Source organism: Vombatus ursinus, unplaced genomic scaffold, assembly GCF_900497805.2.
Source record: "Vombatus ursinus unplaced genomic scaffold, bare-nosed wombat genome assembly UNPS02014812.1, whole genome shotgun sequence".
Lineage (NCBI taxonomy): Eukaryota > Metazoa > Chordata > Mammalia > Diprotodontia > Vombatidae > Vombatus > Vombatus ursinus.
Window position 1 is genome coordinate 90,201,056 of NW_020954590.1, and position 21,519 is coordinate 90,222,574.

The 21,519-nt window shown below is 35.3% G+C and overlaps 1 protein-coding gene across 1 annotated transcript in view; it reads left to right on the forward strand.

Annotated features, from left to right (window-relative positions):
* LOC114054097 (phosphatidylinositol 3,4,5-trisphosphate-dependent Rac exchanger 2 protein) overlaps positions 1 to 21,519 on the forward strand; it is a 385,890-nt gene that overhangs the window by 88,264 nt on the left and 276,107 nt on the right. The window contains exons 3-6 of the mRNA XM_027877211.1: positions 8,627 to 8,698; positions 8,789 to 8,911; positions 12,129 to 12,233; positions 16,234 to 16,335. Coding sequence (XP_027733012.1) covers positions 8,627 to 8,698; positions 8,789 to 8,911; positions 12,129 to 12,233; positions 16,234 to 16,335 — 402 coding nt within the window. The remainder of the gene's footprint in view (positions 1 to 8,626; positions 8,699 to 8,788; positions 8,912 to 12,128; positions 12,234 to 16,233; positions 16,336 to 21,519) is intronic.

The following is a 21,519-nucleotide window of genomic DNA, read 5'->3' on the forward strand; positions in this document are numbered from 1 at the left end:
CAGGAGTTCTTAAACTCTTTGTGTCATATACCCAGATCCATTTGGCAGTCTGATGGGAGTTTATGGTTCTGATGTGGTTTAGGGGTTCAGGAGTGCTGGGACCCCAAAATCACAGCACATGGGTCCTGCCCGAAAGAATTCTACCCAAGCCTTCTTTCAGCCAAAGACAAGGTTTATTAGAACATCCGTCATATTGGGCAGACTCTTAAGGAGTCTGAACATGGGTAAGCAGTGGCCAGATTATAAGAATCTGAGCAGTGGCTAGATTATAAGAATCTAAGCTATGGCTAGATTTTAAGAATCTAAGCATCTTAATGGAGACAAGATGGACCATATATACAGAAAGACTGTGGGAGGGACCTAGGAGTGGCCAGTAAGTTTGGGGTGACTGGAGGAGGGGTCTAAGGAGATCTGGATGGGAGTGGCCAGTAAGCTGGGGTGAACAGAACTCCTGGGACCTGGACCTCATGGCCAAGGGAGAATGGAGCCTAGCTAAGATTAAGTGTGGGAAATGGCCAGGGGCCATAGGGAGGTAAAACAATGGAGGGGAGATTGGGTGTAGCCACAATGAAAGGCCAGTTGATGGGATTATAGCCTCAGGGGAATGTCAAAGATTTGGCCATGTGGGAAAGTCCAGGGTTTTTCCTTTCTGGGGTCCAGATTCCAACCCCATCAGTTCTCTTCTCAGAATGTTTTACAATGCATAAAATAGAATATATAGGATTACAAAGCAAGCCAATTATTTTTGAAATAGAGTTGTAAAATTATTAAAATGGTAAATTCATGGATTCTAGGTTACAAACCTCTGATTTACAAGGATTGATGACTATTTACGGAAGGAATCTGTGAATCATCTCTTCATGATGTTTAGTTAGAAAGTTGAAATTACTATTTTCTACTCATTGCATCTTAAAGATTCTATGATCTTCTTGTTTTGTTTCATTCAAGAAAAGTTAGGCCAATGGATAAATAATGAGAGAGAGGGCAATAAATTGAGATTAATTACTTTATTTTGTTTCCCTGTTTATAGGATAAATGTGATGGTGATCATCCCTGGATAGGTTTGCCTCTGATAGAAATAACTGCATTCTGTAGTAAGCACTTGAGTGAGAATAACATGCTATGTAGGTTTTGGAAGTGACTGGTTTCTTGTGACAGAGAAAATATAATTGACTTAGCTTGGTGGACTTTCCCATCAGATTTTTTTTTCTTTCATCATAGTGCTTTTCTGAAATTATCTGCTTGAGTGTAAATTCCTGAATAGCACAATAGCTTTTGGCACAGTAATTCTCTCCTCCCAGCAAACTGGCACACAAATCTATCAGCATATCTACAATGTACAAAACAATATTTGTATGACAAAGGGGGAAAAAAGCACCCTGCTGAATGGTGATAGAATTCAACAGTGCATTCAATTAGTTATACTTACAAATGCTTCCTTCCCAGAAATACTGATTGTTCCATCTGTCCACCAGCTTAGCCCATAAAACACAAACTGGCTAGCACAAATCACTGGATGAATAGAATTTTTTTTGGGAAATTTGCCACTTCATGATAAAATATACTTAAAATATTTATAAAAACTTATTCTGTTTCTCTTTTCTAAGGATATCAAAGGAATTCGCAAGTATAAATTATAGCACTTTCCTATTATAACTGAGGAGCCCAATTCAATTCAATCCAAGAAATATATGTTGAGCACCTACTCTGTTCACAAGCTTGAGATAGATTCTCAGGATACAATGATAAAATGCCTGCTATCAGAGATCTTACAATCTCTTGTGGGGTAAGAGTGGGGAACCAGGTATATACACAAATATCAATATTATTTTGCATTAGTGTGATATGGAGGAGAGAGCATTGGATTTGCAATTAGAAAACTTGTGTGACTTGGGATAAATCACCTAAACTTTTGAACCTATAAAATGAGACTAGATGTTAAAATGAAAAATTATAATAGATACTCTCTAAAGTCCTTTCTGACTTTTAAGTTATGTGGTTATCTGGTTAGGGCAAAAGATTAGGAATGCAAATGAGAGAATTGGGCAAAATGTTATGAAATATTTGAAGAAAGAAAGAATATTTTGAGTGAGGCCCAATCAAGGAAGATGTCAAAGATTTTAATAGACAGAAATAGTTGTAGGAATAATCAGTTCCAGATATGGAGAATTATATAAGTTAAGACTTGAGATATTGTTGAGAAGCATGATAACAAGGGAACATAAAGTATATGAAGGGGGAAAGATCAAGCTAGAAAGAAAAAGGTGGAGTCAGATTGTAGATGGCCTTGCATGCCAGTTAGGAGTTTATATTTAATCAATGGCAATGGGAGCTGCTATAATTATCTTTAGAGCAGATAAATGAGAGGTGTATTAATAAGGTTATTTGGGTAGTAGTGTAAGCATGGTTTTGAAAGAAGGAGAAATTAGAGCCAGGATTAACAGTTAGGAGACTGTTCTTTAAGTGTAGGAAAGGGGTTCAGAAGATATTAAGGATGTAAGTGGACTTAGTGGAAAGGGGTCATATGGGAGATATTGCAGAGGTAGAATTGATAGAACTTTATTAACTGAGCACATGAGATAAGGAATAGGGAAAATAAATGACCAAGATTTGAAGACTGGTTCATTGATTGGAGGTAGAGCTATTAACAGAAATAAGGAAGTTGAGGAAAGGAAAATTATTTTGTGGGCACATGGTGAGCTCAGTTTGGGACATGTTAAGTTTGAGGGGCCAATGGGAGAACAATATTCTATAGGCAGTGGAATTTTCAGTAGAGTAACATGAAGCATAAAATCACCGAATTTCAGACATAGGACAAATTGTATGGGATTAAGGGATGGATTGGAGAGAAAGTGGAAGCAGTGAATTTAAACTACTGTTTCCTGAAGCATGGAAGTTCAGGACAGATGAAAGGTTGTTAACATGGTAGCAGAGTCAATGGAAGAGTCAATAAAGGGTAGAAGAGACCTGAACATTTCTGTAGACATTAGAATAAAGAGCTAAAAGAGCGGGGTATGTGAAAGAGAAGGGAAGGTCACTTTATTTAGGCAAAAGGTCCAGGGGGTTTGGGTGGTAAAAATAATCTTGGCCCGACCTCTTCTGGGGACTGGGTTTCCTCCCTCTCCTTCTCACAATTATTGGTCCATCTCTCCCACCCCAGGAAGTTATTCTAGGGAAATTGCTACCTATAGAGTTGCTAAATATAGAAATTAGTTATAATTGCTTTGGTAGCTGCTGACATGCTTCTTGGGTATCCAGGAAGGGGAAGATGCCAGATAACTTTTGAGATTTCTCAGTATCCTATTTGTACCAAAGGGAAGAAGGCACAAGTGGGAGATGGCCTCATTACCAGCAAAGGGTTAACTAGGAGGTCATGAGCTTCCTAATGGGAGAGATCATAGTGGCACCTAATTCACAGGGTTATTGTGAAGACAAAATGAGAAAGTATTACAAATTCTTTTTAAAAGCATTCTTAAAAATCTCATAGCACTATATAATTATTATTATTATTGTTGCTGTTGCTGAGTTGCTGTTATTGTTATTTCTACTACTACTACTACTACTACTACTACTACTACTACTACTCCTGCTGCTGCTTCTGCTACTACTGCTACTACAACTACAACACATGATCTATACTGAGTTGATGGAAGGAGAATAAGGCTCTAGCAGCTGGGGCTGGAGGTAATTGGGAGTCTGAAGTTTTGAATAGGGATATAATGTGGTTATATCTATACTTTAGAAAAATCATTTTGGCAGCTAAGTGAAGGATGGATTGGAGGATAGAGTTGAGATTGGGGGACCAATTAGAAGGCAATTGCAAGGCAATTGGGGAAGAGATTAGAGCCTGAACTAAGATGGTGGCCATTTGAGAAAAGAGAGAAGGGGACATACTACAGAGATGTTATGAAGGTGAGATTTAGCAATAGGCTTAATATAGGGAATGAGAGAGAATTAAAAAGAAAGAAAAACATTGACAACAAGCTAGAGTACCCCATGTATGATACTTTTCCCCCTACCCTTAGTTAACAGATTTTAGCCAGCAATGGGGTAGACTTTGGTGGCAAGCATTTTTTCTCATTATTATTCTAATATATCTAGGAATAGCAGATGTCTCGTCTTTAACAATTGTGGTGACCAGAAGAGAACTATTACTTCCTTCATTCAGTGGTTCTTGTGAGCCCCAAGAAATACAGTAAAAATATCAGTGTCAAATGATTCTAGAGGAAATGGTTCTGATGTCTTGGAATCTTGGAACACTTTCAAAGCTGATCATCATAGGGAAGCCATACTGGCCCATTTGTACTCTGGATCTGTTTAAAAATTAAAAACAAACAATGTGTATGAGTATGTGCATAACTGTTCCAGTTTTGTTTAATCTAATAGAGAATTATGGTAGGATAGAGGACTGGCTTCCAGGCAATTCTCTTAAACTAAATTATAGACAGTTGCCAATCCATTAATGGAGAGAATTTACACACTGGGAGTTTCTTACCTCAATAAAATCACAGGTTGAGGTAAAAAAAAAGATTTCCTGAAGAAAATATTATATAAGGGAATAGATTCTGAATGAGTAAATCTTTAACAAGAAATCTTTGGTTTTTGAAAGAACTATTTGCAGAGGACAACTGCTCTGTCATGCTATCCTAGTTATTCTCTGTATTTATTTTGTTCAAAAACAAAATTCAATTTAAAGATTTTTTTTTGGTAAGATCTCTCCCTCCCCACCCAAATTAAGTATGAAATACATGGTTTAGATAAAAACAGTCCTTGCCCTCATGGAGCTTACAGTCTAGGTGGACAGTGGTCCACAGTGGTGTTTGGAGTGTCATGCTTTATGAATGAGTAAATTTCAAAATTCAATTCAATTTAATCAGTGTTTTAAAAATGTATTAAATTTCTTTAAATGGCTCTTTCACTTTTTATGACTTTGTCTCCACTCCAAGAAAATGCGTTTCTTCAATAAAATTGTAAAACACACACACACACACACACACACACACACACACACAAACACATACACACACACGTGTTATTTAATGCTCTTTTAAGGTCCTAGGGCAGGCGTGGGGAACCTACAGCCTCAAGGCCACATGTGGCCCTCTAGGTCCTCAGGTGCAGTCCTTTGACTGAATCCAAACTTCACAGAACAAATCCTGAACCTCAGGCCACAGATTCCCTGCCCCTGTCCTAGGGTAACCATTTGTTCTTAAAGCATCTCTCCAATTTATTTTTAGTGAAATGGAGATATTCTTTCATTTAACTCTAATGACTGTTTTAGATTTTCCCTTTTTTCTATCAAAGATGAAATATATCCCTTCAATTTAATACCACTTTTTGTTTGTACTGTTGAATTCAGCACTGTTCAATTCCATTGACTAAGCATGTAATATGCAGCAGTCATTAGAGATAGCATGGGGGCATGGATAGAAAGCCAGCCTCATTGTCTGCCTTTTGCCACCTTCTGGCTCTGTCAGTTAACCTCTCAATGCCCTAGGCTAACTATCAATTGCTGAGATGTCAAGCTATATTGTACATGGAGTTTGCTTATCTGGGAATTCTGTCTACTAGTGAAATCATAGATCCACCCCCTATCCCATGTCCTTGTGCACCAAGCATTGTGTTACGTGCTGGGAATGCAAAGATAAAAAGATAAAAGGGTCCCTGCAACCAATGAGTTTACAAATATTTATACATCATTGCTGATTGGTCAAACTTGCAAATGGAACCATGCTGCTGTTTGGCTTATTCTGAATGAAGAATCTTCTGTCTCTATGATATTAGTATAACCTAGTAGTTTAGGAAGGTATCAGGTTGCTAAAATGCAAGGAATACCTTGGTTGTAATGAGCCAGGAATTTTCAGAGACTATCTTGTTTGAAATGTAAGGAGAAAAATATCAAAGAATGGGTGTCTGGCAGATGAAAAGCCCAGAAGAACTAAAGAAAATTAAGGTTTATCACTAAAGCTCAGCAATTTTAGAATTTAAAATTAGAGTTAGGTCTTCTGTAGATAATAGTGGACGCGGGCTTTGATTTTACTTTTGAGCTAGTGGTTACTGGTGAGCAGAGAGAAGCAGGAAAAGGATTCTTGTCATCTTCCTACCTATTATGTATCAATTTGGACTTCTTTCCCTCATTTGGTTTCTCTGTAGTAAATCTGTGACATTTCTAACTTTTCTTTTATATTAATTAGAGTGTGACCTTTACCATGTGCCTTCAGCAAAAACACAGTGAGAGAAAAACAGTATGGAGTAAATTACAGATGGGGGAGAAATAGTTCTGATCTCTTGTGAAAAAATAAAACACCTTGTAACATGGACTAGTATAATAATTCTGAAAAATATGTGAAATCTTTTTTTTAAGCAAAAACTCCAGAAGCCCAAAAGCATACTAACATATGCACATCTAGGAAAATGGGTGTTCTGTGTAGCTGCAGCTCTCTTTATCGGTATGTGGCTTTGCATATCTTTCTCTGACCCATTTGTCTCTACCTAGCTTCCTTCCTGGCTTCTGTGGCTATGCTCAGATTGATACAACCCAGGCCATGAGTTGCTGAGGGTCTTTTGGCTGTTTCTCAAATAAGAAAAGTTATTGAAAGAGACAGAGAAATTCAAAGAAGGGACAGGAAAGGAATACCTGGGAAATAAATGTTGAGACAGATGTTGGAACGAAGGAAGAAAAAAGGGAATAGATTTCCACTTGGAGGGGACACTAAATCAATTCTTCCAGAATTGTTTATTTTGTTTTTGCTGGGTAATGGAAAAATAGTACAAAGAAGAATTGGCTCTATGTTTGGCTCTATCAAAAAAATGGATCAAGTTACAGATTTTATGATTATGATGAAAACCTGTCCCATTGTAAATAAATGAACAACCCACTACTTCACTGATGTGGGTACTAATTTATGCAGACCTCAACCCCTCCATAATTTCAAAGATGGTCTTCAGAAGTAATTCTAGAAATAAAAGAATGCAAAATTTAAATAGAGCATTATTCTGCATCATTTCTAAAAATTATTACAATTTTATTTTGGGGAGGTGAGTAGGGTGAATAGGTGAGTAGGTAGTGCTTGTTAGGTTGATTTGGGAAATTTAAATGGTACTACTTTCAAAATATTAAAATTGGGAATAGATACAATGATTCTTTGGGTGAGACCTTGGAAATTAAAATAATTGTACTCTTAGTATTAGTTTATCTAATTCCTTAGTGTCATATCTATCTTCTTCTCTAACATATAGGTTTTCTTTTTTCATAAAATATACTTGAATAATCTTGTGATATTTAAGCAATTTTTCATGATTTTTTGCTCTCATCAACTATGTACAATTTTAAGCAAATAGAATTCAGCTCATGGGAAAATATAAGATTGGTTAGAAATGCTAACAAGTTTAAGGTCGCTTTTTTAAGTTGAGTAAAAAGGTTTCATGTTTTTAAGGAGGAAAATGAATGGGATATATTGCTGTGTAATTAAGCTAGGACATGGCTTATTTTGACTAATTCTACCATTCACTGTATTTCATGACTCCATTTATTGTTTCATTACTTTAAATTTTAATTACTTTAATTCGTTGCTCAAGGTATTGATCCAACAGCATACAAGAATTAAAATGATTGTGCTTTTAAAATTCTTTATAAATAGTCCAACTTTTCTTTCTCTTTTACTTTTTGCATGAGTTCTGGCTTGTCTGTTATATGGTTGATTTGCAATGTAAACTTGGCATGTAATTCACCCATGTTATAGCAAGACCTCATGGAAGCTTCTAAAGTACATGTTTTTGCTATGTACATATGGGAAAATAGACAATAAACTTTAAGTTTAAAATTAAATAAAACATGAAAATGGCTATAGGCATTTAGACAATGTCAGAGAAGTCTTTCTCTTCTTTCAGAGTTCAGTATGCCTAAATTCAAGCAGTAATTTGAATTATTTGAATAATCCATTGCATTTTTCAAATAGAGGAATTGGTGTTTTCATATAGCATTTTGTTTATTTATCATCATTTAGATCAGAAATTCTTAAAGATAAGAAATTCAATGGATAGATTTTAGGAGATGAATAAACTTGGAAGGGAAAACATGCATCTTTGTTTTCACTAACCTTTAACTTACATTTAGCATGATGAAACTGAGACTATGAATCAAATATTCTGGATTTCTACCAATAATCTCTGCATATAAGAGTAGTGAGTATTGTATTTTGTAGACCTCCAGGATTTTTTGGATTAATTTCTTTTGAGTTCCTTGAAAGGAAAGGGAATATTGATGGAAAATTAAATTTTTACCTGTCACTTGCTTCTAGGCCCTTCGTCTAAACTAGAATATAGAGTGACATTCTTCAGGAATGCAAAATAATGCAAATGTTCAGTCATGTCAAAAAATCCCCATAAAATTAGTTCTCAAAATTGTTATTTTTGTCAAAAATCCATCCACATTTTTGTGTAGCAAACAGCCATTTGAAAATATCTAGATTTATAAAATTTAACTTTAAAATGTTTTTGAATATGTAGGATGTCCCAAAAGAGCTTTTTAAACTCTAAGCTTTTGTGACATGCTGTATTAGGCATCCTATAGACCCATCACATTACTTGATACTGCCATCATAATGTGTCTTCTTTTTTCTGTTAGGCCTTTTTGCACCGAATGATCCAGTGTGCAGCATCAAAAGTTGATAAAAATGTTACAGAAGAAACCGTAAAGGTAAATTAAGATTGCCATGAACATTTCTTTCTTTTCTTTCTATATGTTTTTCTATTTCCCTTACTTACTCATTTGTTTCTTTATTTACAGATGCTTTTTTCAAACATTGAAGATATACTTTCAGTTCATAAAGAATTTCTCACTGTGGTGGAAGAGTGTTTACATCCTGAACCTAATGCTCAACAGGAAGTGGGAACCTGCTTTCTTCACTTTGTAGGATATTTTTTCATATTTTTTTTTCTGTTTATCTTAAGTATTTGTTTTCTTTTCTTTCTTTGGGGGGTCTTGGCATAGAGGCATGTGCAGATTCAGAATGGAAACTGAAACCTGACACCAATGCTTCAAGGTATTTTAAGGGCACTGGGAACTTGCACTCATAGCCAGAAAAAAGACTACCTCACATCGTTTTATTCAATGAAGAATAAACAGCTCCTTTTTGAAAGACAAGTTAGTCTTTAGCATCCTCTGTAGCTTTGAACTCTAATGAATATTCAGACTGCTCATCATGAATAGATTTTTATGTTTCATTAAAACATAGGGAACTTGTCTTTTCAATTGGGAAATCTTCACTCCACTGGAGTCTGGATGAACTTTTTCTTCCTCTGGAATATGACATGTCACAAGCCTCTAACTGTTGATATGTATGCAAATCTAGTGACTTCAAATTTTCCATCTACCCTCTTTTGAAAATTTCTCAAAAAATAGGTAATTACTTAACAAAGCAGCAGAAAAAGAGCAAGCACATAAACTCTTGGTGATACTATTGATTAGTTTATTCCTTCATTCATTCAACAAACATTTATTTGAGTGTGCATTTCAGTTCTGCATACAGTATGATGATCATTTTCATCACTATCTAAAATTATTTAAGCAAATGATAGGCAAAGCAAAAAGCTACTTGTAGCATAAAAGGGGAATATTGAGGGTTTCCAAAATGAAATAAAACCACACATACAATCCCCAAAATTGCAAGTTTTAGCTAATTTTAAAAAGTGGAGATTCATTTTACAGTTTTGTTGGGCTTGATTGTTAATCATAATGTTGTATAGATCATTACTTAAAGTGCATGGTCATTACAGTTTGCTATTTTACTGGTTTCTTTGAAGGAATTGCCATCATTTCTAAATGAACAAATTACATAATGTTGTGCAGATAATTAAAGTGTATGGTTATGACGGTTTGTAATTTTATTGTTTTCTTTGAAGGGATTGTCACCATTTCTAAATGAACAAATTACATAGCTTCTGTGTGCTGTTGTTACCATTTTTTAACAAAGCACTTTTCTAGGGAAGATAATATGGAAAGTAAAGAGAATCATCACAATCCTTTTGTTTCCTTCAGTGTATTAGAAAGAGTTGGTTTCTTGGGAGGAGGAGGGGCTTTCTTTGCTGAAACCTCTGTCTATTACATGAACCTAGACTTTTATAGCTCAGGGTACCCCAAAGCAAAAACTTACCTTGTGGCACACGAGCAGTTTGGGCAATTAGGGGAATCACAAAGGAGTAGCAAGGATGGAAGCCACTGGATTTGGCTGTGTTGCCTCTTCCTAGTATGTTTTTCCCCAGAGCTGGACGACTCTCAGGTAATGGTTCTGTTCCTGTGTCTGGGGGAACATGTTCCCCATTCTTCCAATAAAAGAGTGCAGAGTAGGGAGTCAATCACATTTTGCTACAGATGAAATATTAGTACTGTATAATCTGAATCTGAAAATATATTCCTAGCATCTTTATTTTGCTGCAGACTTCCTTTCTGCTGTTCCTATTTATTGTTTTAAAGGATCATTTTTTTTCCTTTGGTAGATGCTTGATATACTTTGGGAAATAGTTTAAAGTTATATCATTTTTAAAAATCAACCCATAGGCATTCAACTCACACTGCATGCAATGTACTGTGCTGTATGCTATGAGGGATTAAAAAAAAGACATGATGTAAGACATAATTCCAGTTCTCAAAGAGTTCATTTTTTTATAATCTAGTTTTATTATGCTTTTGGATTAGGGATGATCTCTAAGTTTTAAATTTGCCTTGATTCGTCATCTGTATTTCACTTCATCTTATATTATCATATCTATAGAGAGTTAAATGAATATTGCAATTTTATGAAAAAGTAGAAATTTATCATAAGGTTAAAACTGGCTGTTGTAATTAATTCTGAACCTGTACTGAATAAAGTAATTTGTGGAGCATAGATGGACAAACAGTATAAGAATGCTTTTCTGGAAAATAAGAATTTTCAATTTTTTTCAGTACGATGACACAATAATCATAATCCATCATTTATATACCACTTTAAAATTTGCAAAATGCTTTATATATGTTATTTAATCCTTATAACAACTCTATTTATAATGTTGTTCCCCCAATTTGCAATATTGAAAATGATTTATCATTATATATCATCAATGATACGGAAAGTTTTTTGTTTCTACTGGAAATCAAATATATAAACATTTACTTTGAAAATAATAAAAGTATTTATCACATCTTGAGTTTAGAATTGTGTTAACTTAGTATACAAGTGAACTTTAGGGCAATTTTTTTAAAAGCAAAACAATCACATCCCAGCCCACATGTGAATTCTAAGAAGGTACTAGCAAAGTCCCAAGGAGACCTGAGAAACGATATCAAATAAATTCATTTCTTATCTCAAGAAAGGTGTGAATCAGATGTTTTTTAAAGAGAAGTCAGTTTATTATAAAATCTGGTATTTGGTAAACATCTGAATGTAAATTAGGGAAGGTAATTAGTAATCTTAAAGAGTCTGTCCTATCTGACATCACCTTACCTTTCCTTTCCATCCTTGTCTCATTATTATTACATCTATAGGCAGTCTCTGCTCCAGTGACATTGAACAACTCTTTGCCCCTTCTTGAATATTCCCTGAGTCCTTTTATCTTCATGCCTTCTTTCTTATTCTATTCTCTCTACTGAGAATATTCTTCTGCCGTATCTGCTTGGTGAATTCCTACCCTTCCTTTAAAGTCCATTTCAAATACTACCTCCTTCAGAAATTCTCCCCTTTTCCCTTGGTTATTAATGAGCTTGCCTCTCTGACATCCCTTCACATTTTGTTTTTCAATTCTCAAATGCATTTATTATGTAACGTTATCTGTTATAATTTTTTTGTGTTTCTTTATCTCACTTATAGATTATAAACTCTACAAATTCAAGTACCCTTCTGATTTAAGCATCTTAACTAATTTTTTTCTTTCCCCAGAAAACAGGATTCTTTGCATATAGTAGATACTTAATAGAAATTGTTGAATAAATGAATTAATATAAATGATTCAATGATTAGAATGGGCACTTTTTCTCCTGTGTATGTTGTCTTATGTATACATGTATATCTGTGTACACACATATCTTTTATATGCACATTAAAATAGGAAATAATATACTAACCATAATTTCTCCTTAATTATTTTCACAGAAAGATAAATTTCGTATTTATGATGAATACTGTAGTAACCATGAAAAGGCACAGAAATTGCTTCTTGAGCTTAACAAAATAAGAACTATACGGACATTTCTTTTGGTAAGTTTGTTACCATAGTCTGTGATCTTTTGATAAGCTTACTGAAAACCAGGATAAATCAATACTGAAATGTAGAAACTGGTTTTAGTAGAGTGGATCTTGCACCATACTCCTAAGAAGTTACTGTCTTTAAAAAAATTTTCAGAAGGGTTGATTAAGATAAGCATGTGATCTGGAGAATGCTGACCATGCCCCCTCCTGGCTGATTCTCATTTGGTTCTAAAAGACAAAACAGATTCCTAGAGGAAGAAAGAACCCTGTATATCAAAACTTATCATTTTTCAGTTTCTAGTTTCTTAGGGTTTAATATAATTTTTGAGTCCAGGAAGGAAAAGCCAAGTAAATGGTGGGTGTGGTAAAAAAGAAATAGGAAGATTGGCCTTCCTCCTTGGATCAGGAATATCAGAGTCAAAAAAATGCCTAAGTTGAGATAACTTTTGGATATTACTGGCAAAACAGAAAAGACTGCTTACTGCACAATGTATACTGCCAACTTAAGCTTTCTTTGCTCTGTATCATATTAACTTCATGCATTTTCAATGCCTGGAATTCTCTCTGTCTCCTATCTCTGCCTCCTGATTTCCCCAGCTTCTACCAAGTCACAGTTAAAAAAACTACCTCCTGTAACGTACTTTTCCTGGCCCCCCCTTAATGTTGGTGGCTTCCCTCTGAGATAATTCTCAATTTATTCTCTATTCTCTTTATTAAACTTAGTTATTTGCATGTTGTGAGCTGCTTGAGGGCAGGGACTGGAGTGTGTGTGTGTGTGTGTATCTCCAGCACTTAAAACAGTGACTAGCACATAATGGGTGCTTAACAAATGTCTGTTGACTTGTTGACTTTGAGAACATTGGTAGACTTGGAATGAAGCAGTTCTTCAGAAAGTGTGGTTGATTAGTCAGTGATGCTTACTGAAATTTTGAGGCTTCGTTCACAATGATTTGATTAACCAACTGAGAAATGAGACTGTGTAATAAATTTTCTGTTATCAGTAGGGCTGGACTAGGTTTCAGACCAAGTTTAATTATTATCATTTAATTGTATTTAGATATTTTACTGAAAGGTGGCAGTTTTAGATTGTCTTGCAGTAAGGCAAATAGAAAGCAGTGGCCTAGAATTTAGGAAGCTAGAGTTCTATGTACAATTCTGTCATGAGCTAGCAGTATGACCTTAAGCAAGCCACTCATCTCTGTAATTCAGTGCCCTCATCAGTAAAATTGGGATAATAATGTCTACCATCTTAAGAAGACAGTGTGATGTAGTGAATAGAAATGAATAGAGAGCTGGCCTCAGAGCCAGGCTGAAAGAATTAGGTTCAAGTTCTGCTTCTTACACATATTAGCTATGATTCAGAGCAAGTCACCCAGCCCCCATGTCTCCACAATCAGCAGAATAATTGCTGATGTGCTGGTGGAGGGAAATTCTATTCCAGGAGTTCCTTATGCCAAAGGTGTCAGACTCACCCTGTGGGGCCCAAAAAAAAAAAACTCATAACTGACTGCAGAGTGAAGCCCAAACCAGATTAAAATAATTTCGAGAAATGTTTAAGAAATAAATAAAAATACAACACAATATAGATAAGGCAAATTTGTGGTTTTCTAAGTCAGTATACACCCTACAGGGTGTGTGTGACAGCTAGGTGGTGCAGTGGAGAGAATGCTAGACTGAAAGTCAGAAAGAAGACAGGTTTGAGTCCTGCCTGAGACTGATCATAGCTGTGTGACCTTTCACAAGTCACTTAAGACCTCAGTTTCAGTGTCCACATCTATAGAATAGAGATAATAGTACCAACTTCAGTGAATTCTTGGAAGAATCCAATGAGATAACATATGTAAGGTATTTTGTAAACCTTGAAGTACTATATAAATAGTAGCTCTGCTAGTTATTACAATCCCCCACCCCCAATGAATTAGTTGTTGCTTTTCTTTAAATGAAGCTCTGTGTGTGTGTGTGTGTGTGTGTGTGTGTGTGTATTTAAAATCAATTGTTGTTTTTCAGTCACTTTTCAGTCTTGCCTGAGTCTTCATGACCTCATTTGGGGTTTTCTTGGCAGAGATCCAGGAGTGGTTTGCCATTTCCTTCTCCAGCTTATTTTGCACATGAGGAAATTGAAACTAACAGACTTAAGTGACTTACCCAGTGTCACTCAGCTAGTAAGAGTCTGAGATTGGATTTGAACTCATTAAGATAAGTCTTCCTGACTCCAGGCTCAGCACTCTATCCACTGTGCCAACTAGCTGCCTCTGTTTAAAGTTAATAACTCCAGCTAAAATTTTTTTTAAAAACTAATTTATTTATTTTTAGTTTTCAACATTCACTTCCGTAAGATTTTGAGTTTTAAATTTCCTCCCCCATCATCTCCTCCCCCCTCCCCAAAAGGACGTGCAATCTGATATAGGTTCTACTTAAGCATTCACATGAAACATATTTTCACATTAGTCATGATGTAAAGAAGAATTAGAACTAATGGGAGGAACCACGAGAAAGAAGAAACAAAACAAAACAACAAAAGAAAAGGAGAGCAAGTAGTATGCTTGCATCTGCATTCAGATTCCAAAGTTCTTTCTCTGAATATGGATAACATTTTCCATTGTGAGTCTTTTGGAGTTGTCTTAGATCCTTGCATTACTGAAAAGAGCTAAGTCTATCAAAGTTAGTCATTGCACAATGTGGTTGTTTCTGGGTACAGTATTCTCCTGGTTCTGCTCATTTCACTCAGCATCAGTTCATATAAGTCTTTCTAGGTTTTTCTAAAGTCTGCTTGCTCATCATTTCTTAAAGCACAATAATATTCCATTACATTCATATACCACAACTCGTACAGCCATTCCTCAATTGGTGGACATCCTCTCAATTTCCATTTTTTTTTTTTGCCACCACAAATAGTCCAGCTAAACCTTTTATTTATTTTCTTCTTTCATGGCTACCATGATCCAAATTTACACAAGCTGAGGTTGATAGAAACTTTCCTAACTCAAATTTGTGACTCCAAGGATTATAATATTTCTAAGACACAGATATGAACATGTCATCATGTATCCTACTTATGTATCTTTGGTGGTTCTCTGTTACCACTATGATACCCCTAGCATCCACTCTATGGCTCCCACCTCCAAATTTACTGCACATCATTCCCCTTCCTACCCTATATGTCCAACCAAACTGGCCCACTTGCTATTTCATGAACTTGACCTTTCGTCTCCTGCAATGAACTCACATCAAATCCCTTGCTTCTTTTAAGGCTTAACTCAGTGCCACCTCTTAAGGAGAGGTTTTCCTTATATCCCCAGGCCCTAATTCTCATTAAATTACTTTGTGTATACACACACACACACACACACACACACACACACACACACACACACACACATTTTATTCTTTCAGTAGAATGTTAGCTCCTTCAGAGTAGAGGCTAAACCTTTTTTGAATATAATCACATATGTGTGAACATGTTTTATTTGTTCATAAAATGTAAGCTTTTTGAAGGTATGGGCTCCTTCTTTTTGCACTTGAATCCTCAGAACCTAGTATAGTACCTTGCACATTCTAGATGCTTAGCAAAGTTGAATTCTAAAGCTGTGTGCATAGAACTCAATTTTGTGCATGACTAGTGAATAAGATATTTGAATTTCAGTATAGGTTTAGACAGGAAATATTTGTTATACTAATTGTTTCATTTCTTTGGATCTCAGTTTCCCTATCTTTAAAGGCTCAGAGTAGAATTGAATAACCTCTAAGGTCCTTTCTTAACAAATTTTGTGATTAAAAAAAAATCAACAGATTCAGAATGTTTATGGATGTGAGCAACATCTTATCTCAAGTAAATGATATAAAGGACACAACTCTCTTTTCAAAAATTGTGATTGAATGTGTTCTTTATAAAGAAAAAAGCCACATTTCATCATGTGTTTTCACAAGTTTTCCAGAGAATTTTATAGCAGTGGAGAGTTTCATAGCTTTGAGATTTGGTAATTCAACTAATTACTTATTCTTACCTTAGAACTGTATGCTCCTTGGAGGAAGGAAGAACACAGATGTTCCACTGGAAGGATATTTAGTAACACCAATACAAAGAATTTGCAAGTATCCTCTCCTTTTGAAGGTATTTATATTTATATTTCTTTAGATCATTTCTTTAGCTAATCTATGATCATATTTTAATTTTACTCAACAGAAGCAGTTTTGCTCAGCCAACCAAGGGACTGCCATAATTGATGCAAAAAGGGTGCGCATTTAAGCACTAAACCCATAAATTCCAACAATTAATGAGTATAGCATTTTAGTCCCATACAGAGGAAGGAATCATCTTTGAATATAGACATACCTTACTGAATGGGTGTTACCTCAGATAAACTGAGACCTAGGAAAGACCTTAGCTTAAAAAGGCCAAGGTCTCCACTGCATCCAAGGCCATTGCCAGTCATCCTGACCTAAGTCTAGCTGCTGGACTCCAAAATTCTGAAGGAGAGAGTGAGGCTGATGACTTTGTACAGCTCTGCCTCATTTAAATCCAATTCACTTGCAAGTCAAGACTTCACCCTCCTGATGTCATTGGTTCTCTTTGAGAATTAAGGATGAACAGCAACCTTGGAGATATTTTGGGTTTCTTTCCAGGCCACCACAGTAAAGTGAATATTGCATTAAAAGGAGCCACATGAAATTTTTGGTTTCCCAGTGCACATAAAAGCTGTGTTTACACTATACTGTAGTCTATTAAGTGTTTAATAGTATTATGTCTAAAAATGTCCATAATTAAAATATTTTATTGCTAAAATATTTAATTAAAATATTTTATTGCTAAAAAAAAATGCTAACCATCATTTGACCCTTCAGCAAGTTGTGATCTTTTTGCTGGTGGAGCATCTTGCCTCAAAGTTGATGGCTGCTGACTGATGGTGGTTGCTGAAGGTTGGAGTGATAGTGGAATTTCTTATAATAAGACAACAATGAAGGTTGTCACATTGATTGATTCTTCCTTTCTCTTGAACATTTAGAGGCCATTGTAGGGTTATTAACTGGCCTAATATCAATATTGTTGTGTCTCAGGAAATAAGGAGGCCTTAGGAGAGGGAGAGACATGGGGGAGTAGCCAATTGGTGGAGCAGTCAGAATACACACATTTATTGATTGTTTGCCATCCTTATATGGCCAAGGTTTGTGGTGCCCTGAAACAATTATTTTTTTTGAGAAAGTTTTTTTTTTGCTACAGTTTGACTAGGTACCAGGAAAATTACCTTTGTATTCCCAGTAGAATTGCTTTCCTGTATGAATTAGGTATTTAATAAATGCTTGTTTAATTGGATTGAACTGAATATTATCCTTGTGGACAAATTGGAATCAAAAAATATCTTGACAAGTTTAAATGTTAGAATGATTACTTACAGACAAAATTCTGTAGGGGTCAATGCAAAGTCTTACACTTGGATTCAAAATATCAACTTTTCAAGTAAAAGATAAAGAGACATGACCATTTAGAGGTTTCTGTGAAAAAATCTAGGAGTTTTATTGTCCCTAAATCTCAATGTGAAAAAATAGTGTGACGTGGCAGCTGGAAGAGTTAACTTGATCTTATTGTTAATGTAGTTATAGTGTCCCAAGGCTAGAGCTACAACAATCTTTTTTCATCTCAGATCAGACTACAGCTGGAATATTGCTTTGTTTTGGGTGGCTTTTTAGGAAAGAAATTAACAAATTGAGGCACGCAATCAGGATTTTGAAGTCCCTTGAGATAACCTTACATGATGAGAACTGGTTTAAGGAACTGGAGACATTTAGCTTGGAGAAGAGAAGAGTTAAGTGGATCATGACAACTAGCTTCAAGTATAGGAAGAGCTATCACCTGGGGAAAAAAAAAAGAGAGTTTGACCCCAGAAGGCAGTACTAGGAACAGTGGGTGCAAACTGAAGAGGTTGCTTTTTGACTCCACGAAAGGGAAAATTTCCTAATATATAGAGCTGTCCAAACTCTTGAATGAACTGACTTGGAAAGTAGTAGGTTTCACCTTAACTACAAGTCTTTATGGGGAGGTTGGATAACTATTTCTTGTGAATATTATAGAAGGGATTCTTAGTCGAAAGGTTAGACTAAATGATCTTGAATGTACTATGAACTCAGATTTTGTGAACAACAGTTTTGGACATGTTGAGATGGAGGTGCTGGTGAGTTATTAAAACGGAGCTATCCAACATGCAGTTATAGATATAGAGCTAGAACTCTAGAGCGGGATTTTCAATGAAGATGAAATGAATTGAATTGCAATGAAGATAAAGATTTGGGAGCTATCTACTTTGAATGGTAATTAAGTCATGGTAGTGAATGAAATAATTAAGGGACTATAGACACAGAAGATAAGAGAGGTTGTGAATTTTTAGCAAAATTAAAGAAATGAAAAATAGAATCTTGGTATGGATGGTCATGTTTTGGGTGTGAGAAGAGGTTGAAGAGCCAACAAAAGACAGAGAATGTTTGGTCAGAGAAGTAAGAGTGTAGTATTTTTTTTTAATTGGAAGGAAGAGGTATTGAACCATAGGGTAGTGGTCAACAGTGTTGTGGTTGTTGTCCTCCATAATCAAAGAGGATCAAAATGACATCACTATGTCAGGGTCAATGTACAGTTTGCTGACTGTAGCTGATCAGACCAAAAGGAGTTTGGAAGGCTCTGTCCTAGATCTGGCGTGAATTATATGGACATTTGGAATGGAAATTTCTATAAATTTGCACATATCATGTTTCTTTTGAACTACTGCAATTCTGCCTTGCTTGTAGAGCATGGCAACTTCTTTGATTTCATGCCATGCTGAGCCATCCTGTGTCAGTGTCTCCTAGGTCTCCTAATCAATTCCAGAGTTCTTCAGAGAGACTTTGAGAGTACCCTTGTATCTCTTCTGACCTGAGTGCTGGCCTTGTGTGAATTCTCCATAAAATAGTGTTTGAAGCAAATGTACATTTGACCTTTGAACAACATGGCTGGCACAGATGTTAAAGAAGATGAAAAGAGAAAAATTCATTAGATTTAGAAATATGAAGATAATTATTTAAGCAACTCTCTTAAATGTTACTAGAGTTGAAGGGATGGAAGCCATTTTTCAAGTGATTGAGAAATGAGTGGGTGGTGAGGAGGTGGAAGCAATGACTATAAAATATTTTTCATTAATGTTTGCCCAAAGATAGGATGATAAATTGAGGGAATACTGCACTTCAGAGAAGGTTTTGGCCATTGTTGCTTTGTTTCCTGTAGGATAAGGGGAGATCTCAGTGCATTTGTAGCTCACAAGTAAGAAACCAACAGAAAGGGAGCTGCACAAAAAGGAGGACCTACCTGACGGGGAAAAAAATCTCAAAGGAAAGTGACACAAATGAGATCATTAGCTCTTGGCAAAGCGGAAGGCTGATCTTTAGAAGAGCTGCTGATTTTTTGTCGGTTTTATGTCAAGTGCAATGACCCAAACACGTGAATTTTCTGTGTAGAAGGGAAGTTTGATCAGAGCTTTTAGTCTTGGTGGAGAGGAACCTTATTCTTCCACTCGTCCAGTGAACTGAAACAATAAAACAAAAATATTTTAAAAATAAAAACCAGAATAATTTTTATTCTCAGAATGGAAATTTTTTAATGTATAGTTTATAGATTCCCCCATGATAGAATCAACTCCACTGTTGTTCCTATGTGAAGTGTGTCAATCTTGTCTCTTAATGCTTCACTCATATTGTAATTTCCCAAACTAAAGTTTCCCTCCCTAGGAACCATTCCCCTTTATGTGATGTCTCTCTATTAGGATGTTAGCTCCCTCAGTACAGAGGCTGTCCTTGCTTTTTGCATTTCTATCCTTAACACTTAGTAGCATTTAATAAATCCTCTTTCATCCATTCATTCATCTAGCATTCATTCGTTCATGCTATGATGGCATTTTATCTGTAAACATGGCCCTAAAATCTTGATTACTTTTCACTTTTCTAGGAAAAACTGCATGGATTAAGTTGTAGGGCTAACAAGATATACTGGCTTCATTTGTGGAAACATAAATTTTGGGGGTTGACAATTAGTGTATTTTTCATGGGAAGTAATTATATTCCTGGCAGAGGAATATGACTCCTATGTCCTTCCAATTTTTTTGCTGCCCTACATCAGACAAACTCCATATTCTTTCTTGGGTTACACTTACAGTCTCTTCATTGAGTAGCATTTTGGACATAGTGGGCCTATTTTTCACAAGATATAGACCATGATTGGCATACAAGGCTTACTTAGCACCTTCATATTCATTTCTGCCAAACTTACTAGGCCCAAGAATGGCCTGGTAAGCCTGAGATTGACTCTTATGGTGTAACAATCTATTTTAATTTTTTAAAAATTATGTTGATAGTGATGTAATATGTTTTCCTCTGGTGTTAGCTTTTCAGAACAGAGTGTGAACGTCCTGAACAGAGGGTCAAAGTTGATGGCAGACCTTTGAATGATAACAGAACTTAAAATAATGTGTTCTAAGAACTGCATATTTTCCCACTGTATGTTAGGGACATTTTAATGCCTCTTTCTTTTTTTTTTTTAAAAGAATGTCTCATACGTGTCCTATAAAATTTTGTTAGCAATATAATGATAGCATCTGTAGTAAGAAAACAAATGACTAATTAAAAAACAATGTGGTCACAACTGTCTAGACAGTGGGTGAAGATGTTAATTTTGTCCCTTTAGAAAACAATTACAAAGCCTTTCATTTATTTAAATGATTAAAGATTACTCTAATTCCAATATTTTGAATAGCAAATTATGAACACAACCCAGAAGAATCCTTGGATGTGGCTCATTCTTATGTAGTATATGTTCATGTGTATGCTAGAGACTTATAGACAGTAACACAAAGAATACCTATTATAGTTTTGAGTTATAATAAATGATTCAACCGTATTTTAAGAAAAATATATTATTTTTTGCTTTGTTGTAGATGATAACAGGTTTTTTGTTTCTTTTAACATTTCAAAAAGTAAAATAATTTGTTACATTTAAAACACATAGGTCTTTTGGTCTATGACTTATTTAGCATTCTGTTTATAGATTATAGGGAAATATCATTAGCATATCATTCAGTTGATTACTAATTACGTACATTTACAAATTCAAAGGTTATTATAAAAGAGTCCTACTTGCTAGGTAAGATAATTGAAGGTCCCAGGAGTGTTGAGAACCTATGTTAGCTTTTGAAAATTAAATTAACACTGATGAGGAGAAAAAAAAGAAAAAATGGAGAAAAAACATGTATCAGGGTAACATTTACTCATACAGTAGAAATTG